We start from the raw sequence: 24,861 nt of genomic DNA, 5'->3' as shown, positions 1-24,861 counted from the left end.
TTTCCAATATCTTCCTTGCTCTGTAAAAGCTACTTCTTATTTGTATCATTGTGATGCTTTCTGTTGCTTTTTTGTACGTGAAGTGATTACTTTTATCACTCTTTTGAAGGCTCTTTTTCCCCTTCCCTGTGGTTCTTGGAGAAGGGACAGGTGATGTAATATGCTGTACTGTTGATGGTAGTTGTGGCTTTTGTGGTTATGTGGTTGTGGGGAGTCTATCCATTTTCCAAAAAAAGAGATGATTATTTCACAACTTCCTGGGTTTATGATCTGCCAATCCGTCTGGATTTTGTTGTTTCAGTCAGTCCCATCTTCCCTTAGCTCCTTTATTTGGACTACTCTATGGCAATTAAAGAAGTGAAGTATCCCAGTGGAAGAATCAAGAAAGGCTCACAAATAATCAGTTAAGTGTCCATGTCCAACTTCATAAGTTAGGGAAAGAAAGAAAAAATAAACCCAAAGAGAGTTGAAATGAGGCTATAATGAAGGCATAAGTAGAAACTAATGAAATACAAAACAAAGATAGAAGTGACAAACAAGGCTGAGAATTATTTCTTTAAAAATGTTAAGAAAATAGGCAAGAGACTTGCAAGGTTTCCAGGAAAAAAATGGACATGGCATCCATAAACAATATTATCATAAAAGAGAGAAAATACTGCATATATAACAATTATTTAAAAGAAAACAAATTAAATCTATGTATTTTTAAAAACCAATATATTCAAAAATTTTCAAGAACAAATAAAAAATCACAATAGAGCATCAAAATAAAATAAATGTTTCTTTGTTCCAATAAAGAAATGGAATCTGTAACCACATCTTCCTTTCAAAATTTGTCAAGTGATTTCAACATTCAAAGTATAGATAAAATTTGAAAATTAGGGCCTAATCTTCTTTTAGTTTATATATGTAATTCATACATCATGATCACATTTTAGGTTACTACAGGAATACAAAGATAATTTAATATCAGAAAAATAAATAAATGTAATTCATCATATTAATATATTAAAAGAAAAATGATATATACGGTCATCTCAAGTGATATAATAATATTGTTTTGGTTTGCTAATGCTGCTGGAATGCAATATACAAGAAATGGAATGGCTTTTAAAAAGGGAATTTATTAAGTTTCAAGTTTATAGTTATAAGGCCATAAAAATGTCCAAATTAAGGCTTTCAGAGAAAGATATGCTGACTCCAGAGGAAAATTGATATCTGTCGCTTGGGAAGGCACATGGCTGTTATCTGCTGGTGCTTGTTTCCAGCTCCATTGTGCACAGCTTCTGATGCCAGTGGTTTCCTCTCTAAGCATCCGTGGGCCCTCACGTAGCTCATTCAGGACAAAACTCTGGGTTCTGGCTTGCTTAGCATCTCATGGGAAGGCACATGGTGAATTCTGCTGGACTCTGCTTCTTCAAACATGCATGTCTAGGTTTCTACTCTCTCTGTTGGCATTCAAAGCATCTCCAAAGGTCTGCATCTCTGCCAGCTCTGTAGCAACTCTGTCCAAGCATCTGCATTTGAAGTTTCTCAGAAATGTTTCCCCTTTTAAAGGAATTCAGTAAACTAAGCAAGACCTACCCTGAATGGGCAGAGCCACAACTACATCTAATCAAAAGAACACACCTACAATTTGGTGTGCCACATCTCCATGGAAATGACCCAATCAAAAGGTGATGCCCACAATTGAGTGGGTCAATCTCCATGGAAACAATCCAGTCAAAGGACCACACCCTAAACAATAGGTATGGCCCCACAAGATAGGGTCGGGATTACAACATAGCTTTTCTGGGGTACATAGCCTCAAACTGGCACAAATAGCATTTGGAGAAATGCACCTATTTCTGATAAATGTTCTTAGCAAACTAGGAATGAAAACAAACTTCCTTAATCTACAAAGGTATCTATCAAAAACTTACCAACAAGTTTGATAGTTAATAGCAAAATGTCAAAAGCTTTCCCTTTAAGATCAGGAACAAGACAAAGATGCTCAATTTCACTGCCTCTAGTCACCATCATAGTGCAGGTCATAGCTGGTGCAATAAAATGAAGGAAAAAAATATACACAAGCAGAAAACAGGTAGAAAATGCATGTTTTTAAAAATATATAATTTTCAATAGCAATAAAAATTATATTTATTTTCAAGAACAAATAAAAAATCAAAATAGGGCATCAAAATAAAATAAATGTTTCTTCATTCCAATAAAGAAATGGAATCTTTAACTACACCATCCCTTCAAAATTTATCAAGTGATTTCAACATTCAAAGAATACATAAAATTTGAAAATTACCTGAGAATAAACCTAGCAAAAATGCATGACCCTTAGGAATGAAATCATTAAACTTTTTATTGAAATACAAATAAATTCATGCTCGTGAAAAGAAATACTCAATGTCTTGCAGCTTTCAATTCTCCTCCAATTAATCTGTAAATTTATCACAATTCCAATGAAATCTGAAGGAAGATTTTATGGAAATTGACAAGCTAATCCCATAATTTATGTAGATTAACAGAGGACCATGAATATCCAAGACACTCTAGAAGAAGGTGGCACTTGCCTTATTAGATATTAGTATTTATTATAAATCTAAAACAATTAACAAAGTATAATATTGGTGCTCAGATAAAGTAGAAGATCAAAAAAATACAGGAGATATCTTTGAAACATACCTACTGAGGGATGGAAACTTGATGTATAATGAAGGTGTCATCAAATCAATAGGGAAATTATAAATGGTTCAAGTGGTGCAAGGACAATTGAAATCCATCTGAAAAATAATGTAATTGACTCTTTGTTGCATATCAAATGCAACTTTTAAAAATTGTGGTTCAGTCTCCTTATCTGCAAAAAAAGAAAAAACCTCATGCCTTTTGTGAGAAGCACTGCACAAATATATACGAAGAACAGTTTCTGGCACATAGTAAATGGCATATAAATGCTAGCTGTTGTATTGTTGTTGTTGTTATTAAGGCTTATATGTGAGAAACAAAACTACACATTTTTAGATAAAAATAAGGAGGAATATTTTCATGTCCTCAGTGGCAATATTTCTTAGCGCTCTTAACTCATTTAAATGAAACACTTCTTTCCATCAAAAGACAATTGAAAGCAAGACATCCAAGACTTAAGAAAATATTCAAGCCACATATAAGTGACAAAGAATTAATGTATCAGTCAGGGTCCAGCTTGAAAAAGGAAGACCCTTGAGGTCTTTTAAAACAGAGGGAATTTGATATAGTACGCTGGGTACACAGATGATAAAAGAGTTGAGGTGCTAAAACGGGACTGGTGGGCCAACCCATATATTAGGAACAACCAGAAGCCACCACCACTCTATAGGTGTGGAAGGACAATGGGCGAAGAGGTGTTAGCAGAGTCTAGAAACCAGGGCTTTCAGAAAGAGCAAAGTACACAGTGGGGATGTTTTACATGGGGAGGAGATACATTCAAAACGCATTGACTTCTGCGCTCTGCTGCTCCCATCTCCCGTTGGTCCAACCTTCCCAGAAGTCAGTTGGCAAGTGAGTCAGGGTTCCCTGTAATGTGGATCAGAGCTGGGGAAGGGAGAAGGTGGAACTGAGAGTTCCAAAGCAATTAACTGGTACAGGATTGAATTTATATTGATTTGAGGAAAATTAACATCTTTATAAAATTAGGTCTTCAACTAGCAACATGGTATGCGTTTTTTTTAAATTTAGGCCTTCTTTTAGGTTCTTTAATATAAGTTCTGCCGATTTCTTATAGGTTTATACTCTACTATTAAAAATTTTTTGATGATATTGTAAATGGGACAATTTTGCAATCAACGTACTTGTGAGATTCCTCTATTTTGTTATGTAGAAGTCTTTATTTCATTCACTTTTACTGTTAATTGTTCCAATATATGAATATACCATAATTTATGCAGTTAATCTATCCATTCTACCATAGATGCACATTTGAGTTATTTCCAGTTTTTGGCTGCAAAACTTTATTTCCTACAATAAACGTTTTTATACAAATCTCTTCTTACACATGTATATGTGTTTTTCTGGAATATATATCTAGGAGTGGAATTCATATGGTATATGTATCTTACCTATTATATATTATAACAGATTGTTTTTGAAACTGATTGCACCAATTTATGCCCCCAGTAGCATATAACTTTGATTGTTCCATATTCTTTCCAAACATTTATGTCTATTCTCTGACTTCTAACTTTTTTCTATTCAATGCGTGTGTAGTGTAGTGGCTTCCCATTTTGATTTCATTTGAATTTCTCTGATTAGTAATAAAATTCAACATCTTTTTGTATAGGTATGGGCATACTTTTTTTCCTGTCTTTTCCTTTTTGGTTTCTAGGGAGCCTTATATATTCTTAATATGAGTGTGGGTTTTATGAATTTTCAATATCTCTTACAAATCTGACATTTATCTTTTTACTCTATTATGTCTTTTCATGAACAGAACAGAAGGACTAAACCCAGTGTACTTTACTATGCTTTTCCTTTATGGTTAGAACTTTCTTTGTCTTTTTTAAAAACTATTTTCCTATCTTGAAGAGACACAGATTTTATCCTTCTATTTTCTAAAGTATTTTTTATTTTCTTTTTCATATGTAAGTTTATAATTTTTCTGGAGTTAATTTTTGTATATGGTGTGAAGTAGGGCTCCAATTTCATTTTTCCAGGTGGATTCTTAATGATCTTACATTCATTTATGAAAGGACTGCTCTACAGTGCCTAATTTCATAAATCAAGTATATACTAATGCATGGATATATTGCTTGGCTCTCTATTCTGTGACATTAATCTTCTTGTCTAGTCCTTACCAAAATTACATAGTTTTAATTACCAAAATATTTAGCCTGAGTGAAAGAAATCAGACAAATTGGTCAATACTGTATGATTCCATTCATATAAAATTCTAGAAATGTCAAAGTATTCTCTATTGCATGAGAGCAGATCAGTGCCTGCCTGGTTATACAGAAGATGGAGTGAAGAAGACAATTGAAGGAGGAATGGATTACAAAGTGGAATGAAGACATATTTTAGGGTGTTAGATATTTTTGCTGTGTTGGCTGTTGTGTTGGTTTCCTGAGTATATACATTTATCAAAACTTATCAAACTGTACATTTTAAATACCTTAAATTAATTTTATGTCAGTTATATATCAATAAGGCTAAAACAACTTGAAAAGAAACAAGATAATACATAACTTTATTAGTACTGTATCAATTAAAGAAATTTAATTTTCCATTAAAAATCTTGCCCAAAAAAGAAAAAAAAACCTCCTGGCAAAAATGGCTTACTGGTAAATGTTATCAATCATTTAATGAAGAAATAATATGAGTTCTACACAAACGTCTCCAAAAGCATTGAAGATCAGGAGTGAATGCTTCGTGTGGTAGGTTGAATTACATTCTCCAGAAAATAGCATGTTTAATCTTAATTGACAGTGGTGTGATTCCATTATGAAAAGGACCTTTAGAAGATGTTATTTTAGTTAAGGTGTGGCCAACTGAAAGAGGTTAGGTCTTAAACTGGACTTGTGGAGTCCTTTATAAGCAGAAGAAATTCAGTAGCAGAGAACAAGAATGGAACCTGAAGACAAAGGAGAGAACATTGCCATGTGACAGAAAAGCCAGGGAACCTCAAGAACCTCTGGCAGCCAGCCCAGTACACCACACTTTTCAGGGGGAAAGCATTGCCTTTATGATGTCTCTATTTTTTACTTCTCACCTCAAAACTGTGAGCCGATAAATTCCGATTGTTTAAGCCAATAACAGTATGGTAATTGTTTTAGCAGCTGGGAAACTCAGACCCTAAACTACTCATTCTACTAAGCCAGTATTATCTTAATGCAAACACCAGATATACACAAGAAAAGGATACTCTCCATCAAACTCTCTCAAATACAAAATACAAAAATTCCTACACAATTTTACTGAATTGAATAGAGTATATAAAAAGGAAAAAACATGGCCATTCTGGATTTAGTAAGCTTTTATATTTTAAAAGGCTTTTTAAAAAACAGTCCACTGGGTCTTCCTGTCAGCACTTTAGGAATGTTTAGATTTTTTATAGTTACAAGTTATATATTGCTTTAGACTTCTTAAAAATGAATTTAATTTATGAAAATTACTTTTTCTAATCAATTGTATTGGTTTTTATTTAAAATTTCAAATATTTTTTCTATGTACAATATGCTGATATTTTGCCAAGTTTTAAAGTAACACATTCACTTGGTTTGTTACATTTAAGAACTAGTAGTATATTTACTACATGATTATTACTGCCTAGTTGAAGTCACACTAAAATGGTTTTCTTAGTCTCCACTGGTTTGCTCTTTCCCTTGTGTAGGAGGTCATAATTGGAGCAAAAAAGTGATGTGTGGACTAGGGTTTGCACTTAGGGTGACTCTAGTGGTCTCTGTTTGGATGTAACAGGCCGATTTCACAATCTGACACTTGACGAGTCCCTATTATTTGTCCAGATGGTGCTATTCTCTGGGTATGAGGGGAGAGGGGAGGAGTAAAGTATACAACCTTTGTCCTGGTAGTAATTATAACTCCTTGAGAAGAAATATGCTCCAAATAGAAGGGTAGATTGTATGTATGATTGAGTGCTGAGGATTGTGTCAAGTAGAGAAGAAAGAACCTTGAGAAGAATTCTGTAAAAATGTCCATTTTTTATGGGGTCCAAGATGGACAACAAAAGTGGTGTAAAATAGGGTTGATGGATCTACTGAAATCGGAATCACATAAAGTGCTGCTCTTTATGGACAGCTTATATCTCTTTTATAGATGGTATAGATTATTACTGAATTCTGAAGATTTTAATAATCAATTAATTTTGTCATTCATTCAGTATCATTAATTATATATCTTTAGATGTACATGCACACAATTACATTTTTCAGAAGATACAAAGATAATACTAATCAGAATTAATGTTTATTGTGCAATTATTATGTGTTTTAGCATATATTATTTCTTTTCATTGAATTTAATTTTGTGGGGGGAGGGTGTGCACAGGCAGGAATCAAGCCTGAGTCTCCTGGATGACGGGCAAGCATTCTAACACTAAACTCCCCATGCACCCTATTTTCATTTCATTTGAATGATCACATCATGATGACAATACTATTATTATCTATACTTTTCAGCTAAGGAAACAAGGTTGAGGGAATTTTCTTTAATTGTTCAAAGCCAACAAATAATGACTGGCAGTATCCACATTCAATTCCAGTATTCTCTGACTTGTTCACTGACTACATCAGAGTAGGAGAGCGACTGATCACTCTTGCTTCCCAGGTGGAACTCTGAGCAGGCTGAGAGCAGCCCAGTGTGTCCCCAATTTCCAGGACCCTCTCAGGTGACTCTAGGAGCTCAGAACCTCCAGTCCCTGTCCAGGCTCCTCCCCAAGGTATGAGGGAAAATTGCAGGCAATTAGCCTACTTGATTATTTCCTTCACCAGGAGCTTAGGGACTTTATCTGACTCCTCTCTGGTTGGTAAAAGTAACCTCCTGCCTATTTCTCTGCAGCTTGAGGTCATACATAGGCAGGTCTAGAGGTCAGGGCTCACAGAGTCTTTCACCACTATTTTATTTCTCGTGTTGTCCACAGAAATGAAGGACTCTGGAAAGTGGATCAGAAAGTGCCTGAGCTCACCAAGGACTGGCAAAGGCCAGAATGAGTTGGGAATTTTTCAGTGAGCAAGGTGTATCTGTGTGATTATAGATCTGCATATATATATTCTGATGGGTCTATGTGGTTTTTCTTGCACGTATAATATAATCGAATGCTTATTTTCTTTGTCACTTCAGTCTCTCTGTGTGGTGATTGTGTATGTGTGTGTGAATAAGGGTGTGTGTGATATGTAACTGACTCACAGCCTGCCTTTCCCTGCCTTGACCCCAAACATACAGCTCCAAAAAGGGCCCAATTAAGGAAAGTTAGCACTGTGTGCATGATGGAGTCTCTTACTCCATATTACTAATACCAAATATTCGACCTATTCTCCTTCAATAATTTCCACTTTTTCAGCATTGGACTGACATCATATCCAACTAAATGAGTGTGGAATATGGAGGAAGACTGATGTGCACCGTAAGCACAAGTTTTCTGACTTTTCTTGTAACCTGCATAGAAGAGGTTTGACATCTCTAATCCATGATGTGATTACATGAGATCTTCTGTTCATTTATGAGATTTATTTGCATGTATGTGAGATTTGTGTGGGTTTGGTGATTGTGTTTGTGTCTTGCTTTTTCAATTTGCCAAAGCTTCCAAAATGCAACACACCAGAAATGGATTGGCTTTTAATAAAAGGGGATTTATTCAGTTAGAAACTTCAGAGGAAAGGCAGCTAACTTTCATCTGAGGTTCTTTCTTACATGGGAAGACACAGAGCAATCTCTTCTGGCCTTCTCAATCTAGCTTCTGAGTTCCAACAGTTTTCCCCAGTGTGATTCCTTTCTGCATCTCTGAACATCTGGGCTGAGCTGCGAGTGATGAGATGAGGTATACCGAGCTGCTTGGGCTGTTCTGCACTGAGCTCTCTCTTTTAAGCCTCCAGCAAATTAAATTAAGCATCACTCATTGTGGAAGGCACCCCTCTAGCCAACTGCAGATGTCATCAGTCATAGATGAGTTTCACATACTAATGTTTCAAGTCCACAGCAACAGAACTAGGCACCACCACCTGGCCAAGTTGACATCTGAACCTAACTACCACATTTGCCATTCATTTAATCATAGATAGTGACTATGTGACTGCATGTGAGTGAATGGGGTCCAGGTGATTCACACACTGCCCACCTGCACCTGCACTGTGTGGAGGCCTGGGGGGCTAGAAGGCCTCACCTGACTGGAGGGTTTGACCAGGTGAGTTCTCTGTAGCTTGAATGTAAAGGGGCAGGGGTGTGCAATTGGTGTCTTTTTTTGTTGTTTGATTTTGGTGTGATGCATGTGACATGTGTACATCTGTTTTTTCATATTGTGCTTTATTTGTGTGTCTAGACTCAGGAAATGAGTTATCTATGTCGTATGTGATGTGTGTTTTAAATTTGTCTTGTGACTGTACCAGTTTTATTGTTTGTGTGTTGTATTGATTCTTGGGTGTTGTGCATTCAATTTTAAACATTATTTATGAGTTGTGTTTATATGATTGTGTGAATAACTGAACCATATAAGTACTGTTCTTTATAGGTAGCTAGAATTCCCAAATCAGTAACTTGTGTGTATATGTAATTCACGTAGTATTTTAGAGGTTTCTGGTTGATTCCATAAACAAAAGTATGTCCTTAATTGTCTTTCAACAGTTCCCTTTCTTCTAGGGGCAGGCAGGTCCATGTGCATTTCCCCCTGTGGGTAGGGATCATGTTCTAGTGTGTAAGATCTAACTTTCTGCTGTGGTCAGTCTGGGCTCAATCTTCTGTCTCATCCTTAAAAGTGCTTGTACTCCTAGGGAGTGGCATAGCTCTCTGACATTCCGTTTCCTCACTGGTAAAGGGAGGCTAACTATTCCTAACTTGCAAGGCCTATTGAGGTTAAAGGAAGAAACACACATTACTCAGTACAGGGTAACCTACACATAGAGACTTTACATACCTTGTTCTCTATTCAGTGTTTAGTGTATTATCTAGGATAAAGGTTGTATTCATTAATTATTCATTGAATAAAGAAAAAATATCCCCTGGTTTCCATGGAATGAAATTTTGTTGGTTATTGTGAAATGTAATGCATCATTAAAGCCAAAATGGTGAGACCTGTGATTCATGTATCAATAGTGTGTGAAGTAAACATGAATTGCTAAAAATCAGTAATACTATACTAAAAGGACATTACCATGATGTTACAGCCATGTTCACTATTTTTACATCCTTGACATTTCCTACTTTTCTTACTTTCCAAGAAAGAAAAGAGCAGCATGAAGACGGAGAACCAGAGCAGCATGTCTGAATTCCTCCTCCTGGGGCTCCCCATCTACCCAGAGCAGCAAGGCGGGTTCTTCTGCCTCTTCCTGGGCATGTACCTGACCACGGTGCTAGGGAACCTGCTCATCATCCTGCTCATCAGGCTGGACTCTCGCCTCCACACCCCCATGTACTTCTTCCTCAGCCACTTGGCCTTCACTGATATCTCCTTTTCATCTGTCATTGTCCCAAACATGTTGATGGATATGCTAACTAATCACAAAACCATTCCCTTTGGGGGGTGCATTTCCCAGATATATTTTTACTTGCTGTTTGCTTGTGTTGATTGTTTTCTTCTTGCAGTGATGGCATATGACAGGTACGTGGCCATCTGCCACCCGCTGCACTACTCCACCATCATGCGGGAGGAGCTGTGTGTCTTGTTGGTGTCTGGGTCCTGGTTGTGCTCCTGTGCCCATGCCCTGCTGCACACCCTGCTCCTGGCCCACCTGTCCTTCTGTGCTGACAACACCATCCCCCACTACTTCTGTACTCTCACAGCCCTCCTGAAGCTGTCCTGCTCAGACACCTCCTTCAATGAGTTAGTCATTTTTACCGAGGCAGCTGTGATTCTCTTCATTTCAGTGAGTACCATTTTTGGCTCTTATATCTGTATTGGGGCCACCATCTTCAGGGTCCCCTCCACCAAGAGGATCTTCAAAGCCTTGTCCACCTGTGGTTCCCACCTGTCCGTGGTGTTTCTGTACTATGGGACTATTGCCATTGTTTACTTCTTTCCTTCATCAAACAATTCCAAAATCGAGGATATAATTGCTTCAGTTATGTACACAGTGGTGACTCCCCTGCTGAACCCCTTCATCTACAGCCTGAGGAACAGAGACATGAAATCTGCTCTGGGGATTCTGAGAAGGAGGATGACTTTTGTCAAGTGACAAGTAGCCACTCATGTTCTTAATTCTCTCAGTGATGCCCAGGGATGACTCCTTGAAAAACTGCAGTCACCAAAATAACTGACACATTTTATCAAGTGTGGACTCTATTTCTCCACTGCTTAAATCTTGGCAGAGCTGGTGAATTGATTTGACTAATGGATTTACTGGAATGATATTGCAAGTAATCCATGTCAAGGTCATCAATGTCTTCAAAGATTCTTTTCCAACAGCTCGTAGACTTTGAGACCACATGTGAACCTGCCTGAGCTAGGATGCTTGAAGATAGGAGGTCAATGCAGGATAAACAAGATGTCCCAGGAAGCCATCAGCTAGCCCCCAGGTGATGTGATAGGTGGTTTAGAGGCATGTGACCCTTCCTTATACCAGCTGAACTTGGCCAGACTAGAGGCACCATCCAATGAGCCCAGCCCCAACCCCATTGCCGACCAACAGAAGTGTGATGTGAACAAATCATTGTTTAACTCACTAAGTTTTGAAATTTTTTTTAATGCCGCAAAATACAGGGTCTACCCTTGTCTCTGACATACTCCAAACTGTCCTTTACAATGCTCCTTTCCTCTTTTTTGACTTCTACTTAGCTTTTCTTCCCTGCCTATTTTTCTAGAATCCACAGAATTCAACACCTATAGGTTCACAGAAAATCTGTTATAATCTTCATACCCAACTGCCTTAGCTTCATGTGTATTCATTCATTCCCCCCATTCCTGTATAAACCCTAATATCTCACAATCCCAGCGACTCTCATTTCCATCAATTCAATTTTGTGAACACTATTCCTAATTGTGTTAGGTAAGTGCCTTATCTGTTGGAAGAGACATGAATGGTTTGCTATGACACTGGAATTCATATATGCCTTTTTCTGAAGGAATGTGGCACATAAGAAATATATTCCCTCTTTAAGAACAATAAAAAATGTAGACTAAGATTAGAAGCCTGAATAATATCACGTTTTGCATATCTTTTAACTCCTTAAGTTACAGATGCCATAATGAAGAGATAAGAATTCACAAATGTAATATGATACCTGTATTGATTTAGGTAAAAATTTTCAGTTGGATCCTTACAGTTGAGTTTGTTTCCAGATTTGTGAATATTATTTTAGATACCCAGCATAAAATGGTAATTTAAAATTGAATGATAAATCATAATGTTTATCTTTTATGTAAATATGATAGCAATCATATTTTTGCTTTCACCATTACTTTGTCTTTTAGTTTCTAAAGTTATAGAAAATAAATGTACATCCAAATTGTTAAGGTAATGGAGTTCAGAATGCTAACCTTTAAAATGTATTTGCGAATTAAAATGGTGTGCCTGATGATTTGTTAAAATATAATTATATTGCAATGATTTAGCCTTTATTTATCCTTAAATTTGAATGTGTATGTTAGAGGAATCCACAAGAGAAGTACAGAACAGTCAATCCTACTACTGAATTCCTAAAACAATGTAAAATATATTTTTCCTCGTGAAACTTTCTGGGAATAGCATAAAATGCCTGAATGAGTAAACTTTTATTGCCCAACAGCAACAGTGACTTTCAAGTAAGAGAAAGACAAATATCATTTATTCTTTATCAGTTATTTAGCATGTCCCTGGATACTTCTATAAATACACAAATAGGAAGCAAATATACTTTTGCTTTGTAGAGTTTACATTTAGTAGGAAAAAATGAAAACAAGCATAATACATCAGGATATCATGGTATTTAAGCAGTATAAAAAGCAGCAGATTTATTTTACTCAACATGTGTCATTCCTGTTGCATGGATAGAAACTTCGTTCCTTTTTATAGCTGAATAATATGCCATTGCATGTATATACCACATATTGTTTATCCATTCATCTGTTGATGGACAGCTGGGTTGCTTCCATTTTGGCATTTTTGAATAATGCTGCTGTGAACATTATTGTACAGATTTAATGTTGAGTGAAGCAAGCCAGACACAAACTTACAGTATTGTATGATTTTAGGAAATACAATAAATAAATTCACAGCAAAAGAAAATTGATTACATTTACCAAGGGTCATGTGATATATTGAATTATGATCCCAAAGACAAAATTATGTTCTTAATCTTAATCTGAAATCCTAGGTGTGTGCCCATTTGTAAATAATACAAAAATTGTATTATCAGTTTTGGTGTGGGCTCATTTGTGAATAAGATCTTGTGAACTTCTATTACATGTGGACAAACTGAATGAAGGTGGACTTTAATCTGTATTTCTGGGTGCTTTATAAAAGAGGAAATTCAGAAACCAAGATCAAAGAAAAGCTGAATTGAAGACACAAAGTGTGAAGGACAGTCTTGATAGGAGGCAGAGACACAAGACCGGGAATCCCAAGGCTTTCGAGAAGCCTGCACCAGAATGCTGCAGACTTCAAGAAAAATCAAGTACTTGGTGATGACTTGATTTTGGACTTTTTACCTCTAAACTGTGAGTCGGTAAATTTCTGCATTCAACCAACCCATTCTGTGGTGTCTGTCATCGCAGCCATGGCAAATTATGACAGGGGGTAAGGGGAATGGGGAGTCATTGCTTAATGGGTATAGAATTAAGAATGGGTGATAAAAGACATTAGGCACGGTATGCTCATGATGGTAGCTCAATACAGTGAATATATATATATATACACACACATAGGAAGGGGTGCATGGCCTGGGAATTGAACCTGGGTCTCCTGCATGGAAGGTGAGCAATCTGCTACTGAACCACTTGTTCACTTCAATTGAATACTTTTTAGTATCATTTAATTGTACACCTGAAAGTGGATAAAATGGAAATTTTGAGTGGTACATGTTAGTATAAAAAAGTCAAAGATTAAAAACCAAGTTCATTGAAGACATTGGAAATGATGGGGATAAATTGCAATTTCAGTTGTGCAATGAGGATTGGTTTCATCAAGAAGGTAATATTTGAAAAAAGAATCAAAGGTGATGAGCCATGAAGATATTTGTAGGCAAAACATTCCGGGGAGTTGTGATAATAACCTCAAAACTGCACAGATGAGTGAGTGCCAATTATGTTCCAGGAATAGAAAGGAGGTTAGAGTGATTGGACTGGAGTGAGGAGATAGAAAAAGAAATTGGAGATCATTTTAGAGCTAACAGGAGTGCAAGTCTTTTTAAGCTTTACAATTTCATTTTTCTTCTCCATAGATGAATGACATAATTCAGCTTTAAAAAGGATTTTCCTGGCTTCTGTGTTAAGAATAGACAGTTGGAAAAGGGTCATGTGGGGCAGGATGGAGAACATCTGAAAAACTATTACAATAGCACAGTTAAAAAATGCTGCCCTAGGCTGGTAGCAGTGGAGGTGATAATGTAGTAGGAAGCTACAATGGATAAAAATTGCTGATGAATTGAGAGCATTGAGAGAAAGATAAGAGTCAAGGATTACTTCTACTTTTTGGTTTGAATAAACTAAATTACTAATGCCAAATAATCTAAGCAGGTGATGTGCTTTACCTCCTTTAATCCTCTCAGCTACTTTTAGGGGTGGGTTTCCCATCACCCACACTGAGCAATTCTAATGTGGGAAATGGTGTAATCATGCCTTATTTCGACTGGAAGTGTCAAGGAAAAGACACTGGCAAACATCACAGAGACACCGTATACAAATGATCTCTTCGGAATTCTCAGACAATCCATCATTTTCCCTAATGCCCCAGGTGGCTTCCTTCAGGGAACATTATCAAGTGTGGACAATTTGGCAACTTCTGGTCAATCGGTTTACTGAGAATGTCTCCAGTTTTTCTTCATTCTCCATCTGTATGAATACTATTTTCATCCTTTGAAGGATAACTACCTATTGTTCGTATCTATTATAGTATTTATTGTTCAGTCTCAGAAAAAGAATTTTAAGAGCGAAAGGAACTCTTGATGGAGGGATCCCTCAGCCCCTTCTGTCCCCTACCTGTCAGCTTCCCTGGCAGGTCCAGAGATGCTGGTTGGTGCTGTATTCTCCAGATGGTGGACAAAGATATCCTAGATAACTAGGAATATGGTCATAATCTGTTTCTGCTAATAACACTCCCCCCTACCAGTGTCTCACCCTGCCTGATACATGCAGCTGCACATCAGAGGAGAATAATGCATCAATACCTCAGCAATCTATCATACCCTAAGTTAACAAGCCCCCATCCAATCAGGGGACAAGACACCACTTAGTGGGCACCTTCCCCTCCAGACATCACTCTCCCTTTAAAACACTGCTTCCAGAACAAAGAACTGGAGTCATTTTCCCTTTCTTCCTGCTAGTTCCCCAGGTGGGAGCCATTTTCAGGCTCCCACCTGCTTTCACCCTTTCACTCTCCCACCTGCTTTCTCCCCTCAATAAATCTGTTCAGCTTTGACTCATTGTCCTGCATGGATTCCTTAACAACTCCGTGCTCAACATTTATGTCTAGCAAAGCAAACAAAATGCATCAGTTATTTTTTTTTTATTTAGAGATGTTCTAGATATATAAAGAATTTATACAGCAAGAACAGAGCTCCAATATACTTCAAACACAGTTTTCCTTATTAATGGCATGTGTTAGTGTGTTAGTTTTCTTACAATTGATGAAGCCATGTTATTATTTTATAGTATCAACAACAGTCCATAGTTTCCATAAGTGTTCACTATTAGTGTTGGATAGTTTTGTGGTTCTTAACATTTTTATTCTGGTAACATTTATAACCTGAAATTCCTCCTTTTAACCACATTTAAGTGCACATCTCAGTGCGGTTATGTTCACAATGTGCTACCATTCCCAACATCCATTACCAAAACTCTTCCCTCACTCCAAACAGAAATTCTGTACTGTAACCAGTGCCCTGTTGGCAATAGTGCAGCTCAGCCCTGGCCAGGTTCAATATTCTCGTCACTGAAAGAATTCAGATAATGGGAGGGCCAGAAGAAATAAGTAGTAAAGTTTATTAAAGAAAGAGAGAGAGAGCAAGTACACATTAGAGAAGTTAACACAGATGTGTTCAAGGGAGAAACACGCACTGAGTGGACTGGGTTAACTAGTTTCATAGGAAGGCTTCCTTGGTAGCAGGTTCCATAGTGACCTTTGAATACTAGGTGGTTACATGGTTTGTGTTAACCAGGTGCTTACAGGACTAGCATTGTTTCAGGAAGAGATAATTATTGATGCTTGTGGCCAGACCGTCATGTATCCAAAATTTGTCTTTGGGCAGATGTGTAACAATCTTTGTAATTCCAGGCTTTCTGTTATTAACTAAGAGTCTGCTTTGGGCCCATGATTTTACAAGCTTTTATGGTTTGGGGGAGGTTTCTGGGCTTTAGGGAGAATTCTTGCTTTTAGGAGTTTGCATGAATTCCTTTGGAGTTAGGCAAGAAATTATGGACTCTCAGTTGTCTATTAACTGTTTTAGAGCTGGATAGGAATCTAGGGACTTACAGTTATTTATTAACAGTTTTAAAGCTGGACAAGAAACCAGGGACCTGCGTTGTCTATTAGCTCTTTTGGAGCTGGAAAGGAAACCGGAGACCTGCAGCTGTCCTATTTTATCCTGGGGAGCATGAGCATTAGCTCCCCCAGTTCCTTCCCCAAACTTGCCCCGATTATATTGTCTACTAGTTCCAGACTCTATAAACTTGCATAATTTAATTATTTCATATCATTGAGGTCATGCAATGCTTTTCATTTTGTGATTGGATTATTTACTCAACATGATGTATTTGAAGATCCTCAACCTTGTTGATTATATTATACCTTCATTACTTATTATTGGTGATTAATAACACATTGTATACAATCATGGCCTTGGGAATTCCTCCATTGAAAGGAATCTAAATGCCCCTCGGGTTCCCTCAGAAGTAGCCTACCACCTTCTCAAGGGTTCTCTATTGTATGATTTAAGTTTGTAAGCATTCACCTCAGGCTGCACTGACTTATTTGTTTCTTAAAAGGTTTGGTTATCCCCATATGGTTGTGTCTGCAGTGCAAGTTTTAGAAGGGTGAACCAGAGACAATTATACTAGTTCAATATTTCAAAGTGCCACCCAATAATTGGAGCAACGTGCAGGCACTGCAGGGTGCACATGGGCATTACTCTGCCTCCTTGGGAACAGGGCCTGGAACCCACAAGGGGAATGTAGGCAAGCTCCACATTGCACTACTGCAGGGGTGAGGTAGGTCCAGCAAAGGTGCCAGGAATGCAGAAATATATTTGTTTATATATATTTATATATAGCACTAAATATTAAATATATTTAAATTAATTCATTAACTATTAAATTAATAAAATTAAATATTAAAATAAATTAAAATTAAATATCTTTATATATATGTTTATATATATTTAAGTTGTGTTTTCTTGATTTGGCAGTCATTCAGTTACTGGAAACTTTTAACTCTTTTCTGGAATCGTGAGGATAACTGCACTGCCATTTTTGCTAATTGTTCAAAAATTCTATGGGGAAATGCATCCCTGGAGCATCTTATGCTGCCGTCTTGGTTGAATGCCTGATTAGTTTTAGAAACCATTTTACAGTGCAAGAAACATTTTATTTATAGTGACACCTAGGAGACCCAAGGGTACTAACTGTACCTTAAAACCAATAATCATGCTTCCTTTTCTCTATAGAAATATTATGCACTCTTATTTCTGTATGCAATTTAATTACTTATCAAAAATTAGCTACTGTCACTGATAAGTCCCAGATATCCAAGGAAAACCAACGGATTTCAGGCATAGGAAAGGATATAAGACTAATATTATGAATAATGTTTCCTTATAAAGCTACTAGGAATTGTTTTTTGATTTATTGAACTCCACAGAAGGTTTTATTCTTCAACAATTGTTACCGTAAAAACTATGTTTTATTTCCTAGTACAAAAGACTAAGTACAAAAAAGTAAAGGAATGGCGGTTACCTAATCAATAAATCTGGATTGTGGACATGAACACCAGACAAACTATATTTCCTGAAACAGGATGGGTCTTATTAGATTACTGGAGTGTTTTGCAAAGAGAGGGAATTTAGTAATAGAGAGAAAAGTCATTTTGAGGAGCAGGAAGTTGGAAATCAAGAGAACTTAAAAGAGAAAAAAGAGGACCACACCTTGTGAGAGAAAAGACAATGAAGCCCAAAGACCACCAGCAGCCAACCCCAGACCACCACAGGCTTCTGGGAATCGGTATGGCTGGAACGACACCTGTTGGTCTTCTACTCACCTCAAAGTACACTCCCTTTGTTTAAGCCCACCCATTGCATGATATTTGTTTTAGCAGCAGGAAACCAAGGCACTTCCCTACTCATTTTATGGGACCAGCATTATCTTGATACAAACACCAGTCATACACTCTGCAAGTAAAGGATCTTATCCACCAGCATCTCTCACTATATAGAAACAATGTTCCCACAATTTTAGTGAATTTAATAGGGTACATAAAAAATGAAAAACCTTGGTGTCAGGTCTCAGAAATAAAACTTGGCACAAAGAATGGATTCTGTGGCATGGGGCCACCTTTAGTTTCTCTCCCTCAGCAGCTTCTCTGACAGGACTTGAGGTGACAGCAAGATAGGTGAGCATGAACGTGCCAACGCCCCACCCACCAGAGGCCGGACCAGATAACCAGGAGCATGAGGTCATGACCTGCCCCAGCCTGACATCTCCCAGCAGTGTCTGCAGCCACACGTCACCCCCCCCAACCCCCGTGGTGTGTTTTTTCCTTTAAAACCACAAGCTGTCAGAAGGAAAGTTGGAGCCATTTTTTCCTTTCCTTTCTCTAGCAGATTTGGCTGGCTCCCACCTGCCTGCTCTCCCTTTGCTCTCAATCTCTTTCTCTCTCTCTCAATGAACCTGTTAAGCTTTGACTTGCTGTCTTGAGTGGAATCCTTTAACGACTCCATGCTTAACACTTGGATGTTCTGGTTTTAGTAAGTTTTTATATTTCAAAAGCCTTTTTAGAAAACATGTTCCATTAGGATGTGTTTATTTAATGAAAGGTATTTATTTAATTAAACATCTTTCATTTTCAATGACTGGTTTCATTATTCAGAATGGGAATTTTTCACTTTTTTTCTTCTTCTAATTCTCTCTTTTTATTTCTTCTCTAATATGGGTAACTAGCTGGAAACTGTATATTACAGTTTGCATCTTCTTATGGACATGAAACGAAAGTAAATGAGACCAAAATGTACAACAGAATATACTGGAATGCTGTTGTACAATTAATTTTCTCATATATATACATCACTTTTTGCTTTGTTCAATGCTTTTTGTTTTACTCAACATACAAATGGTACCACAGCATACGTAGTGTATTAAGACAGCACGGGGCGGTCTTGCTTTCTCTCATACTGCCTTTGTTTCATGCTCACATAAAAATGTAAATCCCTCATATAAATAATACACACATGCTTCACCCCAGATTCAAATGTCCTCTGCATGCATCCTGCCTTTGAGTTCTTGCTTCTGAAAGGCACAGCAGCTCTTGAAAAGTGTGTGTGTGTGTGTTTGAAGGAACCACAAAGCAAACAAAGACTCTTTATTTCAGAGCTTAGGACCCTAATGATTTTCTGATTTTTTCTCTTCTGAATTGAGCTGAGCAGGGTCTGTCTCTGTCTGATTTCTGTAAACAAGGATGCCATTTTCCCGTTTAGGAGTAGAGTGAGTCATCATTGAAATCACATAAAATAAACTAACTTCTCCAAATGTCATCCTGGTTCAGAGAGCTCTCATTTATGATATAACTTGCGGCATCTGAAAGTGGCTGGTACTTGCTGTGATGTGCCCATGACAGCACAGTCTGTGTGGAAACTCACCAACCCTACATGCTGTGGACAGAAATGAAGGACCCTGGAAATGTGGATCAGAAGGAGCCTGAGCCCGCCAAGGACTGGCACAGGTCAGGGTGAGCTGGGAATTTATCAGTGGGTGAGATATATCTATGTCATTAGAGTTTTCCATATATATTTTTGTTGAGTCTATTCTAAGTGGGTTTTAAAAAAAATGTATGACATGGGTATCTGCATATTTTCTTTGTCAGTTCAGACTCTGTGTGGGGTGTGTGTGTCTGTGCATGCAATGGTGTCTCTGATGTGTAACTGACTCACAGCCTGGTTTTCCACCCTCCCTTTGACCCAGAACACACAGCTCCAGAGAGGCCTCGAATAAGGAACATATCACTTGTGTGCATGACTGGACTGGAGTCTTTTTTTTCTGCCTGGGCGGGTATCAGGAATCGAACCTTGGTCTCCAGCATGGCAGGCGAGATTAGTTTTAATCATTCCGAATATTTGGTCTGTTCTTCAATATTTCCCACTTTTTCACCATTGAACTGACATCATGGCCAAGTAAAAGAGTGTGGAATGTGGAGGAAGCCCGAGGTGCTCCCTAAGAGGAGCACAAGTTTCTGACTTTTTCTATATTCAGCAGAAGAGAGGAGGCTCAAAATCTCTACTCCATGATGTGGGCATGTGTGATCTCTTTTTATGAGATGTATTTGCCTGCATGTGAGATACGTGTATGTTTGGTGATTGTTTGTGTACCTGCCATTTCTTTAGTTGAACATAGTGACTGTGTGACTGTGCCTCTGAGTGAATAGGGCCCAGGTGACTCGCACACTGCCGGCCTGCACCTGTGCTGCATGGAGGCCTGGGGGGCTGGAAGGCCTCACCTGGAGGGAGGGGGTGTGTTGGACCAGGTGACTTCTCTGTTGCCTGAATGTAAAGGGGCATGTGTGTGCGATTGTTGGGTTTCTGTATGATTTGAGCATGATGCATTGTTCACATATGCTGCCTCTTCATGTGCATCTAGACACAATTTGAGTTGTAGATATTTGAGATGTTAGTTGCATGTGTGCCTGGGTGTTTTATATTTGTCTTGTGTTTGTTCCAGTATTTGTGCTTGTGTGCTTTGTGTCTTGTGTGCTGTGTCTAATATTTATGTGCATTATTTGTGTGTTGTGTTTATCTAACTGTGGGTAAGTGAGCCATAGTTTTATTGTGTTGTCACGTGTGCCTAGAATTCCCAAATCAGAAATTTATGTCTGTGTGTGTGTGCACATGTGTGTGTAATCCATGTATGCATTTTAGGATTTCTGGTTGATTCTTATCAAAAAAATATTTCTTTGGTGGCATGGGTGGTTCAGTGGTAGAATGCCTGCCTTCCATGCAAAAGGCCTGGGTTCAATTCCAGGACCATGTACCTTGTCCTACTTTTTTAGCTGCCAGAATGCAATATACCAGAAATGGAAGGCTTTCAAAAAGGGAAATTTAACGAGTTGCTAGTTTACAATTCGAACGTTGAGAAAATGTCCCAATTAAAACACACCTATAGCAATATCCAATCAAAGGTATCCAGGGAAAGATACCTTTGTTCAACAAGAGCAATGAATTTCAGGGTTTCTCTCTCAAGTGAGAAGGCACATGGTGAACACAGTCAGGGTTTCTCTCTTGGCTGGAAGGGCACATGGAGGGTGAACACGGCGTCATCTGCTAGCTTTCTCTCCTGGTTTCCTGTTTCATGAAGCTCTCTGGGAGGCATTTTCCTTCTTCATTTCCAAAGGTCACTGGCTGGACTCTCTGCTTCATGGTGCTGCAGCATTCTCTGCTCTCTCCAAATCTCTCGCTTCTCCAAAATGTTTCCTTTTTGTAAGATTCCCATAAATTAATCGAGACCCAATCAAATGGGTGGAGACACATCTCCACTAATCCAGCTTAACAACCACTCTTGATTGAGTCACATCTCCAGGAAAGTGATCTAATTACAGATTCAAACATACAGTACTGAATAGGGATTAGAAGAAATGGCTGCCTTTACAAAATAGGATGAGGATTAAAACATGGCTTTCTTTGTATATACATCCTTTCAAACCAGCACACACCTAAAAAAAATTAGAAGAATATTTCTTTAATTTTTGTTCATTAGTTGTCATATTTCTTCCATGGGCCGACAGATTCCTATGCATTCCACTATAGGGAAGAGATCATATTCTCAATGTCTGCCATAAGTCAGTTTTGGGCACAATTTTCTTTTTGGTACTTTCAAGTTTTATACCCTTAGGGAGTGATTTAAGCTCTATTAAATTCTGTTTCTTTACTGTTAAATAGGGACAACTTATCCTACTTCAAAATGCCACTTGAGGGTTAAATGAGGAAACACATGCAAAGTACTCAGCACAGGGCCTGGCACACAGACATAGAGACATTACATTTCTTGTTTTCTATTCAAGGTGTAGGATATTATCTAGGATAAGGCTGTTATGATGGTTGGGTTCTGGCTCAACTTGACTAGGTGTTGATGCCCAGTTGTCTGATCAACCAAGCACTGGCTTAAGCACTGCTGCAAGGATATTTTGTGGCTGGTTGATAAACTGGAAGGCCAGTTTATTAAACCCTCAGTCAGTTGATAGTAGCTGTGGCTGATTACATCTATGATCAACTAAAGACATGCCTCCAGCAACCAAGATAATCCAATCAGTTGAAGGCTTTTAATGAGGAACAGAGATTTTACACTGCTTCTTCAGCCAGCGAGCCTCTCTTGCAGAGTTTGCTGAGAACCTTCATCAGAGCTGCCAGCTTTTTCCAAGGCTGGCCCTGGAAAGTGTGGGATTGCCACTTTCTAAACCATCCAATATAAATGACTTTCAGATTTTGAAATCTAATAGAGTTTACCTTGCATGTATCTGGAACTGTTTGGGTCCTGTGACCACTGTGTTCCTTCCAATTTCTCCCTGTGGGAATGAAAACATGTATCCTAGATTGTCCCTCCTTTGTGTATTGGCACCTGATAACTTGCTCTGAATTTCAAGGGTCAACAGCCTGAGGAGAACTTTTGCCTTAGGATAGACCAAAGCTGTAGCCAGTTTTGATGAGATTTTATACTGTTTTTGGCTTTGTATTGTATTTGTATTGTTACTGGAATGGTTTAAGTCTTTCTGATACTGTAATGGAATGAACGTATTTTGTATATAGAAAAAACATATCTTTTGGGGGTCCAGAGGGAGGAATATGTTGGTTTGAAACTGTTGTGTACTTCAGAAAAGCCACGTTCTTTAATTCCCATTCAACATTGTTGGGTGGGATCTTTTTTATTAAGTTGTTTCCATGGGTATGTGACCCACACTTGTGGGTGGGATCTTTTAATTAGGTTGTTTCCATGGAGATCTGTCTCTACCCATTCAAGGTGGGGTTGCTTACTTGAGTTCTTTTAGAGGGAACCACTTTGGAAAAGAAGTTTCAGAGCCTACACAGCCAGAGACTTTTGGAGATGCAGAAGGAAAATCTTCCCTGTGGTAGCCAGTTTGAAACAAGAAGCCAGGAGAGAAAGCTAGTAGACACCACCATATGCCTTCCCAGATAACAGAGAACCCCCAAACATCATCATCCCTTTCTTGAGTCAAGGTATCCTTCACTGGATGTCATAGCTTAGACCTTTTCATGGCCTTAGAACTGTAAACTTGTTGTTTAATAAATTCCTTTTCTAAAAGTTGTTCCATTTCTGGTATATTGCATTCTGGCAGCTTTAACAAACTGAAACACAGTTGAGGTAATTTCAAGGAGTGTTGAATACTATTTTAGATAAATATCGTAAAAACTGTGTAACTTGATATTTAAATATGTCACAACAGGCACTTTTACATAAATGGGATATCAGTCAAGATTTTGGTTTCCCCATCATTTTACTTTCCATTTTCTATAGTTATAGAATGCAGTCATACTTTCAAGTGTTTAAGGGAGGAGAGGTCAGAATGCTTATCTTTTTAAATATATTTGCTAGACAATGAAGGAATTGTGCCTGATGATTTGCTAAAATATGAACATATTGCAAACATTTTGGCTTTATTACCTTACATTTGTTTGTGCTGGTGTGAGAAACCTATCAGAGGAGCAGAGAGCAGTAAAATCCATGACTTGAATCCCCAACCACTGTACAATATTTTTTCTCTCTGTGTGTCTTTATGGGTACAGCCTATATCTGTCTTCATTCTAGAATCTGAAAAGGAATTCTCTCTTACTGCCTGTGTTAGTTTGCTAATGCATCCAGAATACAATATATCAGAAATGAAACAGCTTTTAAAAAGAGAATTTATTAAGTTGTAAGTTTACAATTCCAAGCCCATAAAAATGTCCACATTACAGCATCTAGGGAAACATACCTTGACTCAAGAAAGGGCTCATGATATTCAAGGCTACTCTCTGAGCTGGAAAGACACGTGACTGCATCTGCTACTTTTGTCTCTTAGCTTCTGGCTTCAAACTGGCTTCCCTGGGGATGTTTTTCTTCTGCATCTCCAAAGGTATCTTGTCTGTTCAGCTCTCTGGGCTCTGAAGCTTTTTACAAAATGGTTCCCTCTTAAAGAACTCCAGTTAGCAACCCTTTGAATGGGTGGAGACGCATCTCCATGGAAGCCACCTAATCAAAAGATCCCACCTACAATTGGGTGGGTCACAGCTTTATGGAAAAAATTTAATCAAAAAGGTCCCACCTAACAATATTGAATCAGGATTAAATAACATGGCTTTTCTGAGGTACACAACAGTTTCAAACCAGCACATCACCCAAACCACAAAAGTGTCTTCCAAGCAAAAAAATGCTACAAGTATACTTTTCGTTTATTCTTTAACAATCATTGACTGTCTTTGGACATTTTTAGAAATGCACAAATCCTAAGCAAAAATACTTTTCCTTTGTAAATCTTATATTAGTGGGGAAAATAAAAACAAACATAATAAATCAGTAGATATTATGGTGTTTAAGTGGCATAAAAAACAGCATCCTAATTTCACTCATTGCGATGTCAGCAGGGCCCATCCCTGTTTTTGCTTGTATGAGAACTTCATTTCTTTATATGTTGAATAATATGTTGTTGTATGTATCTGCCACATTTTTTTTTGCATCCATGTGTTGATGGACAATATTGTTGTTAATAAATTCAGAGAGAAAGAAAGTAGAAATTAGATTACAGTTTACTAAGGATCAGGGGTGTGTGATAGATTGAATTATGTCCCTAGCAA

At 37.8% G+C, this 24,861-nt stretch overlaps 1 protein-coding gene and 1 long non-coding RNA gene across 4 annotated transcripts in view; both read left to right on the top strand.

The window, feature by feature from the left end:
- LOC143659661 (uncharacterized) overlaps positions 1-24,861 on the top strand; it is a 224,843-nt gene that overhangs the window by 92,844 nt on the left and 107,138 nt on the right. Inside the window, exon 6 of one of the 3 annotated variants that reach the window (XR_013163634.1) lies at positions 7,619-7,678. The exons of the other annotated variants lie outside the window; for them this stretch is intronic. This is a non-coding gene — a long non-coding RNA (uncharacterized LOC143659661). Of the gene's footprint in view, positions 1-7,618; positions 7,679-24,861 lie in introns of those variants that run through there. 3 annotated transcript variants of the gene reach the window in all.
- LOC143659646 (olfactory receptor 1J4-like) lies at positions 9,918-11,862 on the top strand. The gene has a single exon (XM_077132834.1). The coding sequence runs from the start codon at positions 9,924-9,926 to the stop codon at positions 10,860-10,862; it is 939 nt and encodes a 312-aa protein (XP_076988949.1). The 5' UTR covers positions 9,918-9,923; the 3' UTR covers positions 10,863-11,862.

This window comes from Tamandua tetradactyla, chromosome 2 (assembly GCF_023851605.1).
Source record: "Tamandua tetradactyla isolate mTamTet1 chromosome 2, mTamTet1.pri, whole genome shotgun sequence".
NCBI classification, from domain to species: Eukaryota; Metazoa; Chordata; class Mammalia; order Pilosa; family Myrmecophagidae; genus Tamandua; species Tamandua tetradactyla.
This window is presented reverse-complemented; position numbering and strand designations above follow the sequence as displayed.

What these genes read in the sequence shown, in the direction of transcription:
- LOC143659646 (XM_077132834.1), top strand. Translation starts at nt 9,924, where the DNA reads ATGAAGACGGAGAACCAGAGCAGCATGTCTGAATTCCTCCTCCTGGGG.